This window comes from Neurospora crassa, linkage group VII, assembly GCF_000182925.2.
Source record: "Neurospora crassa OR74A linkage group VII, whole genome shotgun sequence".
Classification (NCBI taxonomy): Eukaryota; Fungi; Ascomycota; class Sordariomycetes; order Sordariales; family Sordariaceae; genus Neurospora; species Neurospora crassa.
In genome coordinates this window covers 1,899,039-1,919,430 of record NC_026507.1, presented here as the reverse complement: position 1 = coordinate 1,919,430, position 20,392 = coordinate 1,899,039, and the positions used below count along the sequence as shown (strand labels likewise).

Sequence of the window (20,392 nt, the reverse complement as noted above, 5' to 3'; positions counted from 1 at the left end):
CTAGGAGTAGAGGTAGAACGGGGAATGGAGCGAGTGGGTTCACTTGTGGTGCTGAATGACACAACTGACGGGGTTGCTATCGTTATCGCGGTTCTGGCGTCGGCAACTGAAGGACGCTGCAGTGTTGCTCTGCGCCTCCTTTGCGGCGATGTTTATTTCGATTGAGTCCGTGGTCTGTGTGTGTGTGGTCTGTGATATCGCGGGTACAAACAAGGCGCCCTCGTGTTGGTTTCTTAGTGAAGGGAAGTGGTTACCTGCTTGATTTCATTCCGCGTCGCTCAAGGAAGTTACTCGCCCCCAAGTCACGCTGAGCCGTTGAGAAATTGTCAAGGCAAGTACCGATCGGGAAGGGAGACGGCAGATGGTTCGTTACATATTTACACTACACTACTAGGTAGGGTAGGTAGGTTAGGTAAGAAAGGAAAGGTGTCCGGTCCCTTCAGCCCCGGAAGGCTGTCCTTAATTCAAATGCTCGAAACTTGAGCCCCCGCAATCCGACGATATCTTTTTTCTGTCTAAGCGGTTCGATACGTCGTTACAAACAGAGGCTAGGGACTCGTGGCGAGCAATTAATTCTGGTTGGTCGATGGGCAGCGTACACGATACGGGCAGTCGTCCAGTCAACGTGCAAGCCAGCCCAGGCACACACTTCAGGGTAGGGGTTTTTAGCTTCTGGCTCTGTGGGTTTCGGGCTCGTACTGTTTTGGCGTGGTCGGCTGCTGCTGATTCCTGTCACTGAGTACCTCATAGGTCAAATAGAGAGCGAGGTAAGGAGGTAGTGTAGGATGGAGGTAGGAGGCCGGTGGCCTATTGGGGTGGGAGGGTGTGCGAGATTGACGAGGGCGGGCGGCAGGGCGGCGGCTGATGTCTTGCGGCGATGGCTTGATGCCGCCAGCTTTCCAAGAGGATGTGCCTCGACTGGATGGATCTTTTGCATTGCTGCATGGCAGGATCACGGCATGGCTCCATAAAAAAATAATCACCGGATCATGATGACTCTTCGCCAAAGCGCCAAATTGAACTGGGCTTCTGAAGGTCTGTCTGCCTGTCTGTGTCAGGTTCTACCGAGCGTTTAAACTATCAGGTATGTACTTCCGTTATCTCCAGGGTTTCGCCCTTAGGTCCTGGTGATGACACCCAGATAAGGACGCTCGAACTGAAGAATACCTACAGCCGAGTATGTCACCAACACGAGCTGGGTGTGAAAAACCACACCCACCACTCGTACCAATGCAAATACGTGCGTACGGGTTGAAAGTGTAACGAGATTGGGTTTCATGGGGCGCTCGCGGATGCAAGGGCGAGAGTCAATTCTCCATCATGTTTGGATGATCCAGTCCGACTGGTAAATGTATGCGCATAAACGTATCCATCTGCAAGTGGGATGATCTTGTGTCTAGCTACACTACTGCGGCATGGTAGGTATTTACTACGACACCATGACCTTCTCCCATCCTCAGTACAGGAAGAGGATGGAAGTGGAAGTAACCAACATAATGGTAGCCGCTCTGGAGTTTCGGATGGAAAGAGCAAAGGAAAAAGAATAACATGGAATGTTCAAATGCAATGGCATTGATTGTAGTGTACAGTTCGGCATGAAAGTTGCCCCTCTCTTCTTTAGTATGTAGTGTGTGTAGTGTACTGCGTAGTACCTAGGTATGTGGTATCGTCCCACAAGAAAACGGAACAAAACAAAAAAGAAAGGGTCGTGAGGCTCTCTCGTCACAACTCCCTCCCCTCGCGCTTCCTCTTTGGCTCGACTGGCTCCACACATTGGGCATTGATCAAATCAGGGTCCCCGCCCAGGGTTCCCTTTTCGAGCTTTCGCAGACCCACTCCAAAAGGCACCAAAAGCACGCTAGCCTTCTTTCGGCTTCACTGTCCGCTAACAGTGGGGAACCCCGGAAAGCTTGGATGATGGATGTCCAGATGCGAGGACGGAAATTAAAAAAGGATCGAGTCCACAACATTAGTGTAGACAAAATCCCATCATGGTGAGCATGCCAGAATTGTAATAAGTTTCCACACTCAGGTTGGGATACCTGGATAGTACATACATCTATGTAATACATACACAAGGTGCCAAGGTAGTATTGTTCTGCAGCGTCTCCCTCTCACCTCGCTTCCCACGTGGCTGCCATCTGCTTCTTCTTCTTCTTCTTCTTCTTCCTGTTCCATCTCCAGGGTCAGAGACCGTTTAGTCGTTCGGTCGTGAAGCGAGGCACTAGCGACCTGGAAAGGGGTGAGGAAGGGGGTAGGAGAACGCTTGAAACGCTCATCTCCGAGTGCCGAGTTGGTCACACGAGGGGGACTGCTGATACCCAAACGAGCTTGATAGGGTCAAGGCCCAAGTATACATGCGTATGAAGCGAGAGAACAACACTAATTCGCCTCTATTCCAGTCAAAGTCTGCGATAGGTATGTCTCTAGCAAAAGCCAAAGTCTAGTAGTCTATATCCAGAGTTTCTCTCAAAAACGCAAATAATCCAACTCCACATTCCTCGCCAACTTGGGAGCACTCGTCGCAGTCGCATAACCACACCCAAGACCAGCGCCATAACTCCCTTCAACCTCCTTGATCCTCCTCTTATTACCCCTATGACCTCCTCCTCCTCCCATGCTGCCCAGCAAATCACTCAAGCTGACGCCATACCCTGCTGATCCGCCGCCGGTTGGGCCCTCTCCTCCGCCCTTTGCGCATCCATCTTTGCCACCACCTGCCGCACCCCCTTGATTTTCCCTCACAAAATCGTGCTCATTAACAACATCAACATCGTCATGCTCATGGTCATAATTCCCGTCGTCTTCAACATCCACCTCTCGACAAAGAGACAGGTCAAAGTTTATACCCGCCGCCGACACCAGCGCGTCAATGATGGCTGACTTGTCAAATTTGGGAAAGAGGTCCGGGTGGTCTTGCTTGGTTACGCGGGCGTCTCGTTTATAGGGTGCTACGTTTGGGGACTGCTGCTCACCATGGTGGGCATGAGTGATTTGTTGGAACCTGGCCAAGTGGTGGTGGCTTGTCGTTGCCATGGTGGTGTTTGTCATGGATGTAAGCGCGGCGGGGTTGATGGTTTTGCTGGCATTCGATGTCACGGCGATGGGGGGTGACGGCTCGGCAAGCCATTCTTTGATGATGTTGCTGTCTGAATCCTCTCCCTGAGCTGATGCTATGAATGGTGCCGGGGCAGAGATTGAGACTTTGGAATCCTGAGTGGCTTCAGAGGAGGCCTTACCCGGATCGTTCTTTGGCGCTCCCGAATCTGGGCTATCCTCGCTGGAGGTCTTGTTGGTATCAGTGCCCGAAGCAAGAAGATTATCTGCAGTCGCTTCTGCCGTGTCGCTGCCCTCCTTGTGGCTGTGAGAAGACACAGTTGGCGTGCTAGCAGCTCTGGAAACAGAGTCTGTTTCGGCATCCTCTTGATTCGACTCCTCTACTCCTTGTTGCTGCTCCTCACTCGGCTCCTCCATTACCGTGTCAAGCGCCGTTGCTTCCAAAAATACAAAATCAAAGAGCGCGTTGTTGTCAGTGTACGTGTCCGGAATCGGCATGTTATCGTCTTTGGCCTGAACATCCCCGGAATCCCTAGGAGAAGTCAATGGTGGTGTAGGATATGACGAAGTGCCACCAAAACCACCGATATTGAAAAGTGAAGGAGGAAGACAACCACCAAGATCGGATGCCCTTCGGCTCGGGCCATTGCACCTCTGTCTCTTTGGAGGAGCATGTCCGTGCTCCTCAAACAAATCATTCACCGGTTGTTGCCGACCAGAAAATTGCGGGTAGCCACGGGTGTCTCCGCCGCTACTGGGAATCGAGCCGCGGGTAGCCCAGTCGGGGGCGCCAAAGTTCAGGCCGACATTAGGAGTACTGTAGCTTCTCTGATGGGTGTACTGAAGGAACGGAGAAGGCGCCGATGCTGTCACCTCTGGCGACGTCTTCGACGGAGCGTGAGGATAGCTTACGCCGGTGACAACCTCGTTGCGGATGTCTACCAACATCGATTTTAGCAGGCGGTACATCCTCGCTGCCGGCTGGTAGATATAGCACATGTCGTATATCGCCGCCGACAAAACCTGCAGGTATCGTAGGTTGCTCTGCTGGTCAAGCTCAGCAGTCCGGTTCGCGAGGGCTGCCATCAGAGCAATCGCTGACGTGCCCGCCTGCTGGATAGCGAAGATGGGTAGCCGCCTGCCGTCGAACCGGAGACGGTGGTGCCAGAAGATACGGGCGACGCGGATGGCATGCTGGGTACACATACGGCGGGCAATGGCAACTCTATGGTGATGGCTGATGCCCGGGAGCGACCCGTCGGACTGACCATATGACCTGGTAGAATTTGGTCCGTCCTCATCACCGTATATAGCCCAAGGCCTGTGGAGCAGAATCATGCACGTATGGAATTGTTGATGGAGCATAAAGAAACCAACAGGCGCTGCTTGAACGTTGGTGGGGTTCCAGGCCAAAAAGTCCGGTAAGCGGCGGTACCACGCTTGCAGTTTTCTGTCCAGCGCAAACAATCGTTGGTAGGCCTCCTCTCCTGCCTTGTTGTTTGCAAACAACAACTCGGTATATTCGTGTTGGTTCTGCATCTCCAGAATCTTGGCCGCTATGCTCATGAGCTCGAGGAGATGTTGGTGAAGGGAAATCTCCGGTGATTGAGACGTCACCATATCAAAAGAGGTCGTGGGTGATGCAGTCGGCATGGCTGGGCCCTTCCTTGGCTTCAGCCCCAGCTCTATGCCAATGTCGCGATTCCGGATGCTTGGGGAACGGCCGAGTAAAAGCGCCCAGTATCTGTCGAACAAGACACACGCCGTCATGACCCGCCGACGTAGTGGGTCCTCAGCCCTGAGAGCCTCGCTGTCGCTGACCGGCACGTTTACGTGCAGTCCGATGTCGATAGCCAATCGGTTTGCCATACCAGAATATAGCCAGCCGGTTGCGTCCCTGCCAGCGGCAAATTCGAGGTCTGCGAGGATGAGGAGCGCCTGGATGCTCGGTATGCCGCCTGGCCTCTCCAGTTCAGCATCCAACATGGACTTGGACTCCCGATGGAACGTACTCTCCCAGCTCCCGAGCATCAACCTTTTCACATCTTCTCTGTTTCGCTCCGCAAATCGGTACCCGGCAGCAAGCATCGTGATATGAAGGAATACCGAGTAATGCCTCGGGTTCTGGCTCTTTCGGCCTAACTCGAATATTTCACGGTCCACGACTTGAACCGCGGGGTTGTAATGGCTCCAGAAGCAGCTCATAAGGTGGTCATGAGTGGATGGGCCAAGAATTTTGATGACACGCTCGACACGGCTTACGTGATCTATCGTCCCTGGTGGGCTGGGCTGCGAGGTGTTTTGGGCGTGGACGTGGCTACTCGCCGTAAAACCAAAGTACTGCAGCCTCCCTGACATGACAGAGAACCTGCTCTTTACACCCAAGAATTGGCGTACATCTCCCTTCCATGGGGAGGCGAACTCTGGAAAAAGTGTAGAGTCATAGCTTGGAGCTTTGGGTGTTTGTTTATTGTCATCGATAGGATCTGTTTGTACTTCTTCCGCGCTGAATTTCGGTGGCGAGGGGTAATCTGCGACCATGGAGGAATTGGCCTGATTCGGGCCAGGAGTCTCAAAGTCTTCGCAGAACCGAACATCCTGTCTTTCGTGTTCCTGCATTTCTTTCGCTTCTTGTCTCGTCTTTGGAGGATGGACGGCTGGAGGAGGGGCGACACCTCTTTCTCTCAGCATCTTCTCCAATAGAGCAATTCGGTTGGACAAGGATGACATGTATGCTTTGGATATAGGCCTCTTGAAGTGTCAGATATGTCAAATTGCGGTATCATGTCGGTCCTGGTACACACCTTCGCCTCTCGTCATCGTTTCTTATGATACACTCCGCTCCGGTCTTCTTACACTGTGTGCACCCGGACTCTCCTTCGGGCACTACACAACGTATCCGCCGTTCCCGGCAGGAAGCACAGGCAACTGAGGCCCGGTGACGCACTTGTTGTTTGTTCGAGGACCTTGGGGTATGTGATATAAAGTCAGGACTTGAGGATTCGCTAACTCCCGCGGAGGGAGATCTGTCGTTTCGATGCAGGGTGGACATGGGGAGTGTCTAAGTTGAGGTGCGGGAGCCGGACGAAGATCAAAGACGAGTTCAGGTGAAACGGCTGGAAAGGAACACTGGGTCGGTGAAGCGTCTGGTTACCGCCGTAAAGTAGGATGAGTTGTCAAGGAGATGAAAGTTGTAAAATCTCGTCGAGTGGCTGGAGGAACACGAACAACGTCTACTGGCAGCCATGGAGAACAGCGTCATCCATGGTCCAGTTAAACAATGATCAGCCTCTGCCACGATTTGCTGCCATGTTATGCCCGTTAGCAAGAGCCGTGACCAAGAGAGACGAACTTGGGCCCCTGGCTTCTCCGCATCTCAGGCTGGGTGTGGGCAAGAAATTCCCCCCCTTATCCACTCGGTCCGCGATCGAACTTCCCCCGAAAGAGACCCACCTGGATAGTTGATGGAGTTCTCGAAGTCGTTGGATTGCCCCTTAGGCACTAGCGCTTCCAATAGGCACCGCAAAGACCCCGCCCTTTTTGCGCGTCGGAACGCGGGGGAGAATCTGGGGAGAGCGGAGAGGTCCACTGTGAATCTCTCTATTTCTCTTCTCTTTTAGTGTGGTTGGGATGGCAATCTTGTTGGCTCCCAGTTTCCCCCCCTTATCTCCAATTTTGCACTGCGAGTTCTCAAACTCTTATGGATACGACATGGTGACTTTCAGTGTCGAATTGGGGGCTGTCAACGCGGGACGTCATTGGACACTGAGAGTCCGTCGGGATTCGGGTTTATTTTCGAAAAGACAGCACCTATCAGCTTCACATATTTTGCTGGATGAAGATGTACAGTATGCGGCTCGCTGAATGTGCCGAGGACCATCAGTTAACCCGGTGGAGCACATTGTACGCAACCGTTAAACCCGACCAACAATGGCACGCTAAAGCTGGACACGTTTGGAGAGGCCGGGGATAGGTTGGTGTGACAAATGTAACGTCAGCCAGGATCCTTCCACACGCTGGCTGAGCCAACTAGAAGCCGTCGAGAAGTGCTGACGTCCCCAACCCGATCCTGGCCTCCGTTTACCCCACGATACGGGCTGGCACTAAAGGAAGACATGGGTCAAGCCAAGGCCAGAAGACCCATGGAGAATGACTTTCTTACACTACCCTCTGCGAAGGCGGAGTTGCTCAGGGACTCTCTCTAACTTGAGCAGTCGAAGCCGAGCGGAGCCAGACTGCAAATGCAGCCGTAATAAGTAGTTAACGCCGATGGCCAGAGCTGAGAGGCAATTGGACTGTCGCCATTCGTCAAAGCCATTATTAATGTGATACAGGTACGCCATAGTTATGACTGATTACGGAGCAGTCTAGACACCTGCTGAGTGTGACCAATTTCTTGAGAGGCGGATGAGACGGTACGAACCCCCAAAGCCTTTTCTTTGTTCGCTTGGATAGTCGACGATAGTCTAGGGGAGCCGCAAGGATCGTCATGTGCCGTACCTGCAACTACGTCCTCGTGCAGCACTCTCCATTCTCTCGGAGGCGCCGCTCGGCAAAGCACCCAAGCACTTGTTTGCCCAAGAACGAAGCTACCCCACCCGCCGCTTTCATCCGAGGCCCGCTATGTATGATACCCGGCATGCCGGCTTCGAGCGTGGGTTTGCGGGGAGCTAGGGCGCGAAATTGGGGGAAGAGGAGGCGCCAGTTTCTTGACGGCAACAAGCTATCCTGCGAACCTGCATAAAAAGGTCGACGCTCTCCCCTGTCTTTCTCGTTTCCGGCTGTGCGTCCGCAGTAGCCATCCATGGATGGATGCGAAGACGGTTTTTGGGGGGGAGGGCAAGTATCGAAGGCTGCACTGAACAGTTGTAGAATGATTTTTATCTGGAGTAAACCAACGAAACGGCACGGGTATCTAGCACCGCGGCGCCAGCAGGGCCATTGAGTCCTGCATGGGCTTGGTTGAACGCCACACGATGTTAAGGAAGGCCAACGCGACTATGACCAAAATATTATGTATTGATGACGGTCAAAGCAAACAAGAACTCAGATACCTTATGCTCTTGTGCTTGGGTTCTCCGAGTGTGGTGTCAATTCTGTGAGGGCTGTCGTATCTTTGGGTTCTAAAGAAAGAGGCTTCTTGCCCTCAATAACTGGTGACGCAAGAGCAGTTAGTTGGTGGCTTGAGGGGGTCAAACTCGGGCATTTCGCACTTACGCCTTTGCCAGAGCTCATATGAGCAGACAAGGATGATGGGTGTCCCGATCATGACGGTTGTCCAAGTTCTCTGGTAGGCCTTGTACTCGGGACTGTTCGGGTCAACCCGCTTAGGTTGCTCGCCTGTGGCCTTGAAGTTTCCGGATTTCCCAGCTGGCTTTTGGCCCGTAGTGTAGCTCTGTCTAGAGATTCTTGGGGTTCCGAGCGCGGGTGAGGCATGGGCATTCCGTAGCAGAAGGCGGCTGCGCTGGGCCAGCGAAGAGGGCGTGAAGGCGTTCATTTTCGTCGAAAGGAACATGGTGTCTTGTCGGGTCTCGATAGCTAAGTAGCAATCGCTTTTCTTCGTTTTATTTCCCTAGAGGAGGCAAGCGAAACGAGAAACAGTCAGCCAATCAAGAAGACCAAACCGTTGCTGCATGGCTTATGAAGCGATGAACCGCAGAAGCACCTAGCTGAACGAGACAATTGATACGCACCCTCAGGAACGAGGACTTGGTAAAAGTCTGGGGTAGTTCAAGGAACCCTTGTGTCTGCCCCGGATTCGTGATGGAGAAAGTCGAGTCAGGGCCTTGCAGTCCCATGATCCATCAAAAGTGGATGTCCATCAGACCTGTTTGTTTGTTCCCTTGGCGCACGGTCAGGTCGCCCCTTGATTTTACTAGCGTGCGTATGTCGGTGCAATTCAGTCCGAGTGTGGCCCTAACCCTGGCAGCATAGTCCAGCGCTGAGATAGAACCCAGCACTGCCCTGCTTTGAGGGATTTAGTGTCAAATTCCCATTTTCCTAAATCATATCCCCTTGTGGTGTAGTTGGATATCACGTTCGGCTGTAATTGAATGATTGTATACCGAAAGGTCACCGGCTCGATTCCGGTCGAGGGGAAATATCTTTTTGTGCCTTCTTCTTCTTTCTCCTTCCCTTGTTCATCCTGCTTCCTCCTTTGTCCTCTTTTTTTCTTTTTTCACCAACTTAGCATTGCCCCTTTGAATCCCGTATTCTGAAGCACTCTCTTGAACAATGGGCGACTTTGTGAACAACACACACAAAGAAGACGACTCTTGTTGGCGAGCCATTGTTCATCTCGACTCTCCTGTCCTGCTGACATGGAATCTATAAAGCTCGATCTCGTGTCTCTCAATTTGACTTCCCGCCTTGTTCGTTGTTAAACGCTATCATCTCGCACACCCGGCCGCCTCAATACCATCAAACGCGAGCCCGTTATCCATTGTCCGATTCTTCTACACTAACAAGATGCCCTACTCAGTCAGTAACGGCCACAGAGCGGCGGCCCATAGCGCCGCAACGCAACCCCAAATCGAAAACAGTAGATTCCCTCGTCAAGGTGCGTCTCACCGCAAGGTTGTCAATATAGGCGACGTTCTTGATGACCGTTATAGAGTCCTACACATGATCACCCACAACAGCAATTCGGTCTCCTATCTCTGCCGTGACTTGGAAGACGACAAGTGGCGCCGCGTAACCGTTGCCCGCTCGCATCAATTCAGCACCGCCATGGACGAGTTTGAAAAGGGAGCGGAAGCGAGGCGTCGGCTTGGCGAGAAAGAAGCAGAGCGCCAGGGCTTCTGTCTCAAAGTCTTCTCCGTTGTCGGGCCCAACGGTGTCTACATAAGTCTTGTCTACCCTCTGAACAGTCACGAGGTGGATTTGCGGTTCTGTGCACCTTACGACGAGGCGTATTTTATGAATCAGCTTATGCAGTGGGAGAGCCTGGAGTAGATGTCGTGGACGGGGGCTGAGAGCGCTCATACCAGGCGTTATAAGGTCTGTTCATGTCATTAGTGAGTTAACATTTTTCCTTGTTTAGAACGCCCAGTAGCGGTTAGCAGTCCGTACGTCTTTGGTGATGACGTTTGATAATATATCGATTTCATGAACTTCGTTTCGGTTCCCTTTTGAGTTGCGGATGTAAGGATTATGCTCTCAGCTTTTTTCCTCTCTGAATGTCCTATGTCTGCGTGTCTCCTCGTATTTCCTTCTCTGAATTTTCATTTCATGTCAATATGACCCGTCATCTTCCTTCCCTCAGACACCCAGTCACCAGTTCCGAATGCGTTTCCGAAGCCCAGGATTTCATGCCCTGACTTCTAAGACTTCTCAAAACCTCCATACCTCAATCCCTCACCACTCCGCGGCACCACCATATCCTCCAAGTATCTTTCTCTTGCCTTAAATTGCAGACCCTTCAACAATCCATAGACAACCTTAAGCGTCGGCGTCTCCACCCCAACCCTCTCTGCCTCCCTGAGCGGTTCGCCCACGAGGTTCTCAAACTCGATAAACCTACCCTTCTCCACATCTTGCAGCATGCTCGGTTTAAAGAACTTATCATACCCGTCCGCCGTGATCATGGTCTCGATCAGCTTCTCCTCGAGCTCCACGCCGGCCGCCGCTTTCGCCGTCGCTCGAATCTCCTGCATCAACGGCCGAATCAAGTCGTCGATGATGTGCTCGGTGAAGCGCATGCGCGACGTGTCCATGCCCAAGATTGCGGCCACGCCATTGTACGAGGCGTTGTACAGCAGCTTACGCCAGCGGGAGTAAGCCACGTCCGGCTCGTAGGTGCAGTCAACCTCGGGGCCGCAGGCGGTGTAGGCGTCGACGAGGCGGCGGGCGGCGGCAATGGCCCTGGATTTTTGGCTGTATGAGGTTGCGATAGGGTTGTCGAAGACGCCGATGAAGGTGCGTTCGTGGTTGTGGTGGTTGATGGTGCCTGGGGGTGACTCGATGGCGCCGCTAAAGGTGATGCCGGAAAGGATGGGGTTGGCGGGGAAGGCGGAGAAAAAGGGACGCTCGATGTTGAGACCGTTTTGGATGAGGACGATGGCAGTGTGGCCGGGCGTAATGGCAGGTGCGATGATATCAGTGATTTGAGGCGGGATGTCGGGTATGTTCTTGGTGGCTACGATGACGTAGTCGTAAGGGGCTCTCCATGACTCCTCATTGACAGAGGGGATACTATCAAGAACTGCACGAATGTGAGCTTACGGTGCTGGAAGAGAGTTTAATGCGTGGAAGGACTGACTTGAAGTTGGACGCCAGTCCCTGACTTCACCGTGGTCGACCGAATGAATGGTAAAGCCATTCTCGAAGACAGCCTCAAAGTTGGACCGAAGAACCGCGGCTACCTCGGCTTTGCCTCCTTTCTCGAGGGCGTAGGCAACCATGGTACCAATGCCTCCCGAGCCCACGAGGAGCACTTGCAGCTTCTTGTTCGCGTCAACGGAGCCCATATTGTGGTGTGTGTGCTCTTTCCGTGCTTGACTTGGGCTGTATGGGTTTGCGTTTCTTTCTCGTTTTTGGATGTTGAGCGTCAGAGAGAAGGATACCTGATTTTGCGAAGAAATCAAGTTTAGTCGTCTTAAAATACTTTCAAGGAGGAATTCAAAATGATGTGCCAAAGGTTCGTGCTCAAGGGCCAGCGATCGACCGGTGTCAGGTCACGACTTACCTCTCCACATCGATGCTCCAACAGTTGGAGGGGGTTTTGATCTGATGTTTGGTCACAGCCTCTGCGATATCGCTTGATGACAGCAGTTCACCGGGAAAGAGTGTTTCGCAAGTGTCCTGGTAAGACAGCAGTCCTACCAAGCTAGATAGCCCATGTCATAGCAGGCTCATCCGGTCAGCCCAACCGCTCACTGTTTGTCGTTGGAACCGAAATGGCTCACTCATTGCTTTCAGGCGCGCGGCGGGATGATACTGGTCATGTGGGGGTCAATAGATGTGGTCGGAGTCTCCGAACACAAAAAAAATGAGGCTCAAAAAACGGGCGTTTGCAGAAATCGATGGGCGTTGGCGATAAGAATGGGTAGACCCTGACAATGCTACACAGCCAGATGTCAACATCGGTTTTTGGCTTTGGATTATTACTGTAGAGTGATACATCTTTCCTTGCTCTGTCCAGAAGAAAGATTCTTTGCGCTTGTCCCCCTATCGGTAAGTACCAAAGGGAAAGTGTCTGCAGGGCGTAACAAAGGACACATCGGTCAAGATATGACGAACAAGCGCAAATTATCTTCAGAATCTAGTACCACCATCGATCGATCCCTAAACTTCAGGCTTGTCTCGACAGATATGATTCATGTTGGGATGATCACCTCTGGAGTATTATAGAGTCCTGAACTCAAGGTACGATGTGAATCATGTGATGGACGACGTGCTCTTTGTATGACCAAAGAAATTGATAAGACAGTTTGACTCTCACCCTTAACATGTTGTCGCTTCTTTATCGGCTGTTTTACGTACAGTTCCGTCATTTCCTCAATCAACCAAGGAGCCGGGCGAGATGGCGTTCTCATGACGATGTAAAGCAATTTGTGATTTGCAGCAACGGGCTCTTTGACCCTTCCTTGAATATTTTTGAGAAGATGGAGGCCGGTGTGAGCTTGGGGAGATTGGCGAAAGAAGAGACGGAAAGAAAAGGAGAAGGGGGGGGGGGGGGGGGGGGGATTTGCAGAGTTTGTTGAAGACGTTGGGGTTGACGAAGGAGGCACTGGAGAGAGGGCAGAGGAACAGTGGGGGACAAGTGGAAGCCATGGTGAATGGTGAGAAGGAAATATGTGATAGCGATCTAGGAAGCTCGGTGGAGGTGATGTCTTCCATTGAACGAAGGGTGGGGATTGAGGGATGACGGATACGGGTGAGATACTGATTCGATCATGGAAGCTACCCTCTACATCGCTGTTCCCAAGGCTCTCATTTTCTTCACTGCCTTTCTGTATTTGCATTTTCGGAAGGAGTTATTTCTACGCTCAAGATAACATTCAAATCGCGCCTACCCCAAATTTTTGAGAGAAAAAAAAAAGGGTTCGCTTCGACCGTTCCAAACCCACTGCCTTAACCCGAAAAGGAAAACAGAAAGATGGAAGCAAAGAATGAAAAAGAGAATGGAGAGGGTAAAAACACAGTTTGTGCACAGCTCAGGCGACAACAAATAACAAAAAAAGGAAGGCGCCATAAACGCCGGGAATTGAGCCCGACGTGGGGGTCGAACCCACAACCTTGAGATTAAGAGTCTCACGCTCTACCGATTGAGCTAGCCGGGCAGCTGGAAAGAGCTGCCATGATTGGTTGACAAATTTTGTCAAAGCGTAGACACATATAGTCAATCTACTTCTTTGCAGCATCTACGCTCTTGATTCTGCCATCGCAAGTCCCAATGCCACCCCGTCCGTCCACCACTCTCACTCCCCGCGTGGATGGCAACCAGCCATAGAACAAAGAAGATAACCAAATAGTGAGCCCTGGGGTCTGAGTCCTCCAAATTAAAACAAAAACTCTACCTCCTCCCACTGCACATACTCATCAAACAGCGCCGTTCCCTCCGTGCTTTTTATCAGATGCTCTCTTTCCTTCTCCCTCATTCCAGTTCCCTCCCATCCTCCCGCTCGTATGCGCCTCCCATATAACCTGGCAAGGTGATAATGTGCACACCTACCAATCACTTTGGCAGTCTTGGTCACCATCGATGACGACGACGACGACGAGTCATTCCTAAGTAACATCTTGAGGGAAACGCTGGGAAATGGAATTTCGCTGCTGCCGCTGCCGCTGGTGCTTTGAGTTTGAGACTCTAGTGAAGAGGTACTAGTGCTACTACTAGCAGACAACAAATTCTCGGTTGTAGTGATAACTGATGAAAGGTATGACTCGGCTTGTGCGTCTTTGCCGTGGGAGAGCAGCCATATGGCGGATTTCAGGTGGGATGTGGCTTCTTGGAGGAGCTTTTTGGCAAGATCTTGTTTCTGTCGGTGTTCTTCTTGATCTTGCAATGGTGGTGCTGGTGGTGGTGGGTGGTGGTTGTTTGTTGATGGGCAAGCCGAGGGGTTTGGGTTGGGGTTGAAGACTCTTTGTTCTGGAACTTCGACAGCCGGTCTTCGGACGTTCGCGTTGGCGGCCACTGATAACGGTGCCGAGGGCGACGATGATGCAGGAAACGGGATATGAGGACCCAGGATGGGTCGACCGTCCATCGTATCCCTGAGAAGCAAAAACGACTCTAGGGATACCGGCGACACACCCAAGTCTTTAACTGTCTGCTCAAGTACCGTGTTCAGAAACCGCTCGGCGGAGTCTTTGAAGTCGTGGCTGCTGCTGTCGAACATGAGCCGCCTCGATGCGGATGCAGATGTGTCTGAATGGTGATGGTGGTCGATCGGCTGACTATTGCTGCTGCTGTTCACGTTCAGGTATGGTGGGTGTGACAGAGACAGGTAATAGTCGGCATCATACCCGGCAGCTGACATGAAACCCTCCTGTTCAGCGGCGGCGGCGGCGGCTCGACCACCACCATTGGCGACACCACTGCAGCTACTGCGTTGGTAAGCTATTCCCATCATTTCTCCGGGCCGGCCACCATCAGCAAGTCCACCGGGCAATACCGGCAGAGGATGTGGTGCCGAGCAAGCATTATGTGTTTCGTCAAGCAGTACCCTAGCAATCGAGACCAGCGGATACGCTACTGGCAGTTGAGCCACGTCCGCACACAACCCAAAAGCGTAGACGAAGTTGATAATGTAGTAGAATTTGGCCCCGATCACGCTCTGGACCATGGGCTCGAGCATAGCGAACGATCTGTTGATGGTGCGGAAACGACGGACAATATCCCGGGCGGCTATGCTGACGTTGGCGCCACCACCGGAATCGGAGGATAGCTGCACCAAGATGTCACGGTAAAAGGCGGTTTTGTAGCGGATCGTCATCAGCCACTCTAACGCGTGCGAGTACCCTAGCCAGTATTGTGTTGTGCCCCAGGTCTTGTCGTTATCTTCGTAGAGGAGGGTCTTGTAGATGCGAGTCAAAAACCTTTGGAAGGAATGGATGGCTACGGAGTGTCCAACAGGAGGTAGAGTTTCGGAGTGACCGAAGGTGGCTGGCGATCGAAGGGCTTGTGTGGGAGAATAAGACTGTGTATATGCGGGATACGGTGTCGAGTTAGTAGTTCGGGCATCCATCCCGGCCATGATGGGGGCGGATGACGCGGTCATTGGTTTTGTGAATGGCGGCACATTGTGGGTGTAGTGATCCGATCCGGCTGATGAAGAGAGGGACGGAGTGCTAGCCAATGGTTCATGTTGGTAATGTCGATGGTGTCCTGAAATAGGAGAGGGAGTTCGGCAAGTTATTTCACGCGCTACTGCCGGGCTGCGGGGCCGGTCGGCCTCGAGCAGCCGGGCGATGTCCAGCCCTTTCCGTTTAACGTAGTTATTGACGCGGTCCCAGTCGATCTCGCGACCTCGTATTCTATAAGTGGTTGGTTTCCCGAGCTTCTCCCTCTCCCGTCTCAACCGGAAGAGCTCTACCACTTCCGACTCCTTGAAGTTCTTGTCCAGTCCCCAGGCCTTGATCCGAGTTTTATACATCCGTTGTCTGTGGGATGGGTCAGTCCACAGGATCCAACATACTTCGAGCGAGCGCGGGAGCTGATATGTTCTCTTACGTCGCCCTGAATCCACAATGCTCTTCCATGATCCTCATCACTTCCTTCAACGACAGATTTTGGCTCTGGTAAAGCTCCTGAATTCTCCCTCGATGCTCCTCCCACTCGTCACCACCTGCCCACCCTGGGGGTTGCTGTTGTTGATCGTGTCTCACGCCTTCCATGGTGTCCGCGACATATTCTTTTCCTGTTTCCTCGACGAACGCGGGAGTCAAATCCTTCGTCTCGAAGATACACTAATTAGACACTCATTCGCAGCAGCTTGGATGCATTGCCCCGAAATGCGCCAGCAGTAGAAGGTCCAGTCTAGTCGATGTTTGATTTGTATTACCCTTGACTGAACCCAGGAGCTGTCGTCTCGATGCTGGCTAGATGAAAGTGAGTTTTTGATCTGCTTGTTTCGAGCATATATTATCGGTGTTAAGAGGATAAACACAATACTTGGATCCAGCTTCCCAAGCCTGCCTGCACAATCGATATGGGAAACCCAGTGGTGCCGATCGGGACTCGCCATGAGGACACTACCTGATGTTCCAGGATGACTAATTCAATGTGTGGCACTTTTGAAGCAAGGAAAAACGGAGGCCCTTTATGTCCATGACACGTGGTACCGGACACAAAGTCTGGGGAACTGGAGCAAAGGTCGTTGTTGTTGAATGGGCACCACGGCGCATATCTGCCACACAATCCGAGAGGCGGCTCGACAGATCACGATTGATAACCATCGTCAACGGTCAGTGAGATACTATTTGCTAAGTTGGGCGGGGAGATCACCAAAGGGGAAGTCTCTAACCACGGCAAAAGGGCACGGCATTGGTCCAAACAAAGCCGGGTTACACGTTGGACCAGCTCCGTATCAGAAGTCCCTCGCATCAGCCCGCGCCTTCATCAACGAGACCTTTTTCTTAAAAAGTATTGTGCAGCTGCCATTACTTTGTCATGCAGAAGGACCGCACTGTTAGTTGACCCCTAGCCAGTCCAAGTTTGCCGCCGTGGATTTCAATCGGTGTGTGTGGCTAATAGCCTTTGCTATGTCTCTTGTTGGACCGACACCGGCGTAACCCCCATCACTGTATGTTAGCAGGTTTAAATTTGGTTTGGAATCATGTCCATTTATGTCGCATTGTGTTCATCCACTCATACGGCCATGCGTTGTACTCGCTTGTTGTAACTGTCAGAAAGATGTTTTGAATAATTGTGGTAGTCTGGATAAAGTTGCGTTGCTTACCATGCAGGTAATGGAACGGAGATTGCCAAGGTAGATCGATCCACATTGACCATAACCCATCTTTGTGTCACAAGATTTCCAAACTGTATCTCCGTTAGGAGGCTGCAAGTCTGACTGAAGCCAGCGGATGCTTGATAGTGAGGCGTCTCGCATGAGCTTTTTGTCCTGTGGGAAGATCCAGATATGAAAGCGGCCCCGCACTGGGTGCTTGGAGTGAATGCGGAGGCCCATGCGGAGGCCCGAGGAGGCAGAACTCCAGGATATCGAAATGAGGTCGCTTGACAAGGTAATGTCAGCTGCGAATCTCAGCCTGGGACATACAGGACCGGAATGGAAAGATCTGCCTAGTGGCGGAAGGCGACCATACACAACGAAGCAACCTCGACTTACTACCTAGGAGCTGGCAACCGCTAGTAGCTCACCGCGGGGCTCGAGGGCAGGCAAGAGACAACTTTCGCAGGCCAGACCAGACAATAGTAGCGGGCTCAAGCTTTGAGTAGGACATGACGGTACCGACTAATCCAAGTGAATATGGGTATCGGATAAATGTCTGATGAGCCATGCACGACCGCTCAACCCAAGAGAACCAACATCCACGCTTGATCAAGACCTCTGGAAGGAAGGACTGCATCGTGCCACTCGAAACGGCTTTGTGTACGACCTCATTAAAACCGAAAGCCCTGCGAACCGTTGGGCCAACTATTCCACGTCGTCAACGCCATGGTGCGCCAAAAACTCTGGTGGTACATCATTCTCACTGTCCGTCGTCTTGCTGGATTCCAGGCCTTGTCGCGGAACCCGTTGGAGACCCACTCCTCCTCCTCCTCCCCCTCTAGGTTCATCTCGATCGTCGTCATCGACATTAGAGACGAGCAAGTCTGGAGGGACTTCATTGTCGTCACTCTCGTCATGATCCGTGCGCTGCTCTTCATGCGGGTTATCCTCGAGATCCACCAGATCCAAGTGATTGCGGCCATAAGTATGAGCGTTATCGTCGCTTCCATGGTCACCCTCATCGACACTATGATCGGTGGCGGTGGTTGGTCGCTGGCTGGTGGACCAAGCTCCAGTAGAGTCTTGCAGGACCGTCGCCGTCGACCTTCCCAATCGCGGAGTACTGCCATTGCTCCCTTGGTATTCCTTCTCATCTTCAATCTCATACCCCTGCTCCATCAGCATGTCTTGGATCATCTCTTTGGCCTGCTTGAACGCCTCTAACTCGGCACCTATAGCACATAACAGCAACCTCCAACCGTGCTCCTCTGCAAGGTTGAATTTTTCGTCTAGCGCACCCATGACTTTCATGATTTTGTCGAGCTGTGATGTATAGAACACGAGTGGGCTTGCTGCTTGATCATCGGCAATGGCCTTTCCTTTGCCCTTGCCCTTGCCGCCATCACTGCTGAAGCCTCCAAGCTCAACACGGCTGGCCTTTGCAATCTCTTTGCGCAAATCTTCCTCATAGGCTGTTACCAACCTGACAACCTCCCTCCAGACCTCAGCACCCTCCTCCAATGCTGAGCGTTCCTTGTTTACTTCCTCTTTGCGTCGCTCGAGAAGGGCAATCTCACTCTCCCACCAATCCTTCGCCATATCAGCGGTCCGTCGCTCCGGTCGTAGACGCATGAACTCCAACCCTACCAGGGCCTGCTGCTCCACCTCTAGATTGCCCTCGTTCTGACCAGGCCCTACCACAGCCTCAATATCTAAAGGCAGCACCCTGGGTTTGATCAACATGTCCTCCAATTTGTCATCCACCTCCTTCAGGGCCCCTTTGTAACCACTAAGGCCAGCCTCGCGACGATTTCTGACGTCCAGCCTCCGTCCATCAAGCCAGCGTTTCCGCTTTCGCAAACCCACCAACCGCTCCTCTAACTCGGCTATTTCCGCGCGAACATTGGTGTACTCTTCATCAAGCTCGCGCAGCTCACGGGCAAGCGGTTCCTCGTCATCGCCCTCCAACGTGCGTAATTCCCCCACAATTGCATCCCGCTGCGTTGAAAGCTTGCGCAGCTCTGACAGTGCCTTCTTCCGTAAAAAGAGCGCCGAGTCTAGGTTTGCTTCCTCCTCAATTTTGAGGTCGGCAGCGAGTGCCATGGTCCTGGCTAAGGCGGCTCTGGCCCCGCGCAAATTCAGGGGTTTCTGGCGCGGTTGACGAACGGGAATGATCTCTCCGGTTTCCGTTGTTCGGGTGGGTAGCTCAAAAACAACATGTGACCGACGAGTAGTTGATGTGCTTCCGGCAACGCTGATGTTCGAGCTTGATGATGGAGTTGGGGCAGCATCTGGGTTGAGGTTCGCCATCAGCCCTGTAGCTTGGGCGTCGAGTATGTTTTGAAATTCCTTCTGAATCAAGCGTTCGCGGTGCTGTAGGTTGCGCCAGAACGTGTCCTGTTCGAAGCGGACTTCATCCCGATTGCGCGCTGTAGAACCTCCCTTTTCGAACAAGACGCTGTTGATATTCTGGGCGATGGAAGACACTCCGAATTCAAGCGGCGACGTTGGCGTAGAGTAACGATCCTTACCCTCTCGCTGCAAGATTTGTGTCGAGAATATGGGCGGTGGCGGCCCGGCGAACAAAACACGAGATTTCTTGTCCTTAGATATCGACCCAGTCGTGCTTGCTTTGTCGCTGAAGGCTGAAGATGATGGGGGTGGGGAAGTTCGCCGTCGAAACGCTGGCTGATTGCGATTTTGCGGTATATCATGGTTCAAAAAGGGGTCGTCAGGGCGAGGAGAAAGGTCTTCCAAGTCGTAATCGCTGGACTTCCGAACGGAGCGGCTTGCTTGGTTAGACCACATGTTGTATTCGTGGCGGGGTCGAGATGGTCGCGGAAGGGAGATGTTGTTAAAGGGCATTAAATAAGTCGTGTTCATTCGCGAGAAGGCCGCTGCAGACACACATATATATCATCAGCAACTGATACATGGTAAAGGCATTGCGCACACAGAGAAAGTGGATGGATATGTCTGTACCGATAAGGCATTATAATCCAGATTGTCACTCTTACACGAGGACCAGTGGGGCACAAATCGAGAGGGAAGCAAGTGAAGTGTACCAGGGAGTTAATGAACAAGCGAGAATGGACAACTTGGACATACACAGAACATATATAGCCACAAACAGCAAACGAGGCCGGTACGACTCGAAGACAGCGGAGCGCAATGCGGTCGAACCAGTACGGACACCAAAGTATGAGCTTGTAAGATGAAAGAAAGAGGAGTGAAAGTCTAGAGAATAAGACCGATGGCGGGGACGGGATGATCGGATGCTTCTTTAATCTGATGATGCTTATGATAAGAGTAACGAAAGAGAGGCTCAGATGACAGTCAAGTGCTTGCCGTTATCAGGCACCACGAGGGAAGTTGGTCACTACACTATGTACAGTTCGGGAGGAGGAGCGGGAGCAGGTGGCATGTGCCCCACCTAA

General features: G+C 52.3%; 6 protein-coding genes and 2 non-coding genes across 10 annotated transcripts; 2 read left to right on the top strand and 6 right to left on the bottom strand.

The window, feature by feature from the left end:
* Positions 1-2,365: 2,365 nt before the first annotated feature.
* col-25 (colonial-25) lies at positions 2,366-6,377 on the bottom strand. The gene is made up of 2 exons (XM_954738.2): positions 5,862-6,377; positions 2,366-5,806 (listed from the first exon to the last, which is right to left on the bottom strand). Exons 1-2 carry the CDS (start codon positions 6,107-6,109, stop codon positions 2,470-2,472), a joined length of 3,585 nt encoding a protein of 1,194 aa, XP_959831.2. The 5' UTR covers positions 6,110-6,377; the 3' UTR covers positions 2,366-2,469.
* A 937-nt stretch (positions 6,378-7,314) lies between these two features.
* On the bottom strand, positions 7,315-8,902 carry NCU06069. 2 transcript variants are annotated; one of them, XM_011396924.1, is made up of 3 exons: positions 8,751-8,902; positions 8,275-8,629; positions 7,315-8,210 (listed from the first exon to the last, which is right to left on the bottom strand). In XM_011396924.1, the coding sequence occupies exons 1-3, from the start codon at positions 8,853-8,855 to the stop codon at positions 8,113-8,115; spliced, it is 558 nt and encodes a 185-aa protein (XP_011395226.1). In that variant the 5' UTR covers positions 8,856-8,902; the 3' UTR covers positions 7,315-8,112. The 2 variants fall into 2 exon arrangements, with proteins under 2 accessions (XP_011395226.1, XP_011395227.1); XM_011396925.1 differs by lacking the exon at positions 8,751-8,902 and having other exon boundaries at positions 8,275-8,708.
* A 166-nt stretch (positions 8,903-9,068) lies between these two features.
* Positions 9,069-9,156, top strand: NCU15318. Its single transcript has one exon. It is a non-coding gene; the product is annotated as a tRNA-Tyr (tRNA).
* A 260-nt stretch (positions 9,157-9,416) lies between these two features.
* Positions 9,417-10,011, top strand: NCU06070 (hypothetical protein; the record flags this gene model as incomplete). The annotated part of the gene is made up of 1 exon (XM_954740.2): positions 9,417-10,011. Exon 1 carries the CDS (start codon positions 9,526-9,528, stop codon positions 10,009-10,011), a length of 486 nt encoding a protein of 161 aa, XP_959833.1. The 5' UTR covers positions 9,417-9,525.
* Positions 10,012-10,148: 137 nt separating this feature from the next.
* Positions 10,149-11,525, bottom strand: NCU06071 (2-dehydropantoate 2-reductase; the record flags this gene model as incomplete). The annotated part of the gene is made up of 2 exons (XM_954741.2): positions 10,149-11,260; positions 11,318-11,525. 2 exons carry the CDS (start codon positions 11,523-11,525, stop codon positions 10,380-10,382), a joined length of 1,089 nt encoding a protein of 362 aa, XP_959834.1. The 3' UTR covers positions 10,149-10,379.
* Positions 11,526-13,267: 1,742 nt separating this feature from the next.
* On the bottom strand, positions 13,268-13,340 carry NCU15319. Its single transcript has one exon. It is a non-coding gene; the product is annotated as a tRNA-Lys (tRNA).
* A 219-nt stretch (positions 13,341-13,559) lies between these two features.
* On the bottom strand, positions 13,560-15,897 carry NCU06072 (hypothetical protein; the record flags this gene model as incomplete). The annotated part of the gene is made up of 2 exons (XM_954742.3): positions 13,560-15,663; positions 15,734-15,897. 2 exons carry the CDS (start codon positions 15,895-15,897, stop codon positions 13,560-13,562), a joined length of 2,268 nt encoding a protein of 755 aa, XP_959835.3.
* A 577-nt stretch (positions 15,898-16,474) lies between these two features.
* NCU06073 lies at positions 16,475-20,331 on the bottom strand. 2 transcript variants are annotated; one of them, XM_011396927.1, is made up of 4 exons: positions 20,064-20,331; positions 17,352-19,852; positions 16,962-17,238; positions 16,475-16,894 (listed from the first exon to the last, which is right to left on the bottom strand). In XM_011396927.1, the coding sequence occupies exon 2, from the start codon at positions 19,836-19,838 to the stop codon at positions 17,661-17,663; it is 2,178 nt and encodes a 725-aa protein (XP_011395229.1). In that variant the 5' UTR covers positions 19,839-19,852; positions 20,064-20,331; the 3' UTR covers positions 16,475-16,894; positions 16,962-17,238; positions 17,352-17,660. The 2 variants fall into 2 exon arrangements, with proteins under 2 accessions (XP_011395229.1, XP_011395228.1); XM_011396926.1 differs by having other exon boundaries at positions 16,528-16,894; positions 16,962-19,852.
* Between the last annotated feature and the right edge of the window lie 61 nt (positions 20,332-20,392).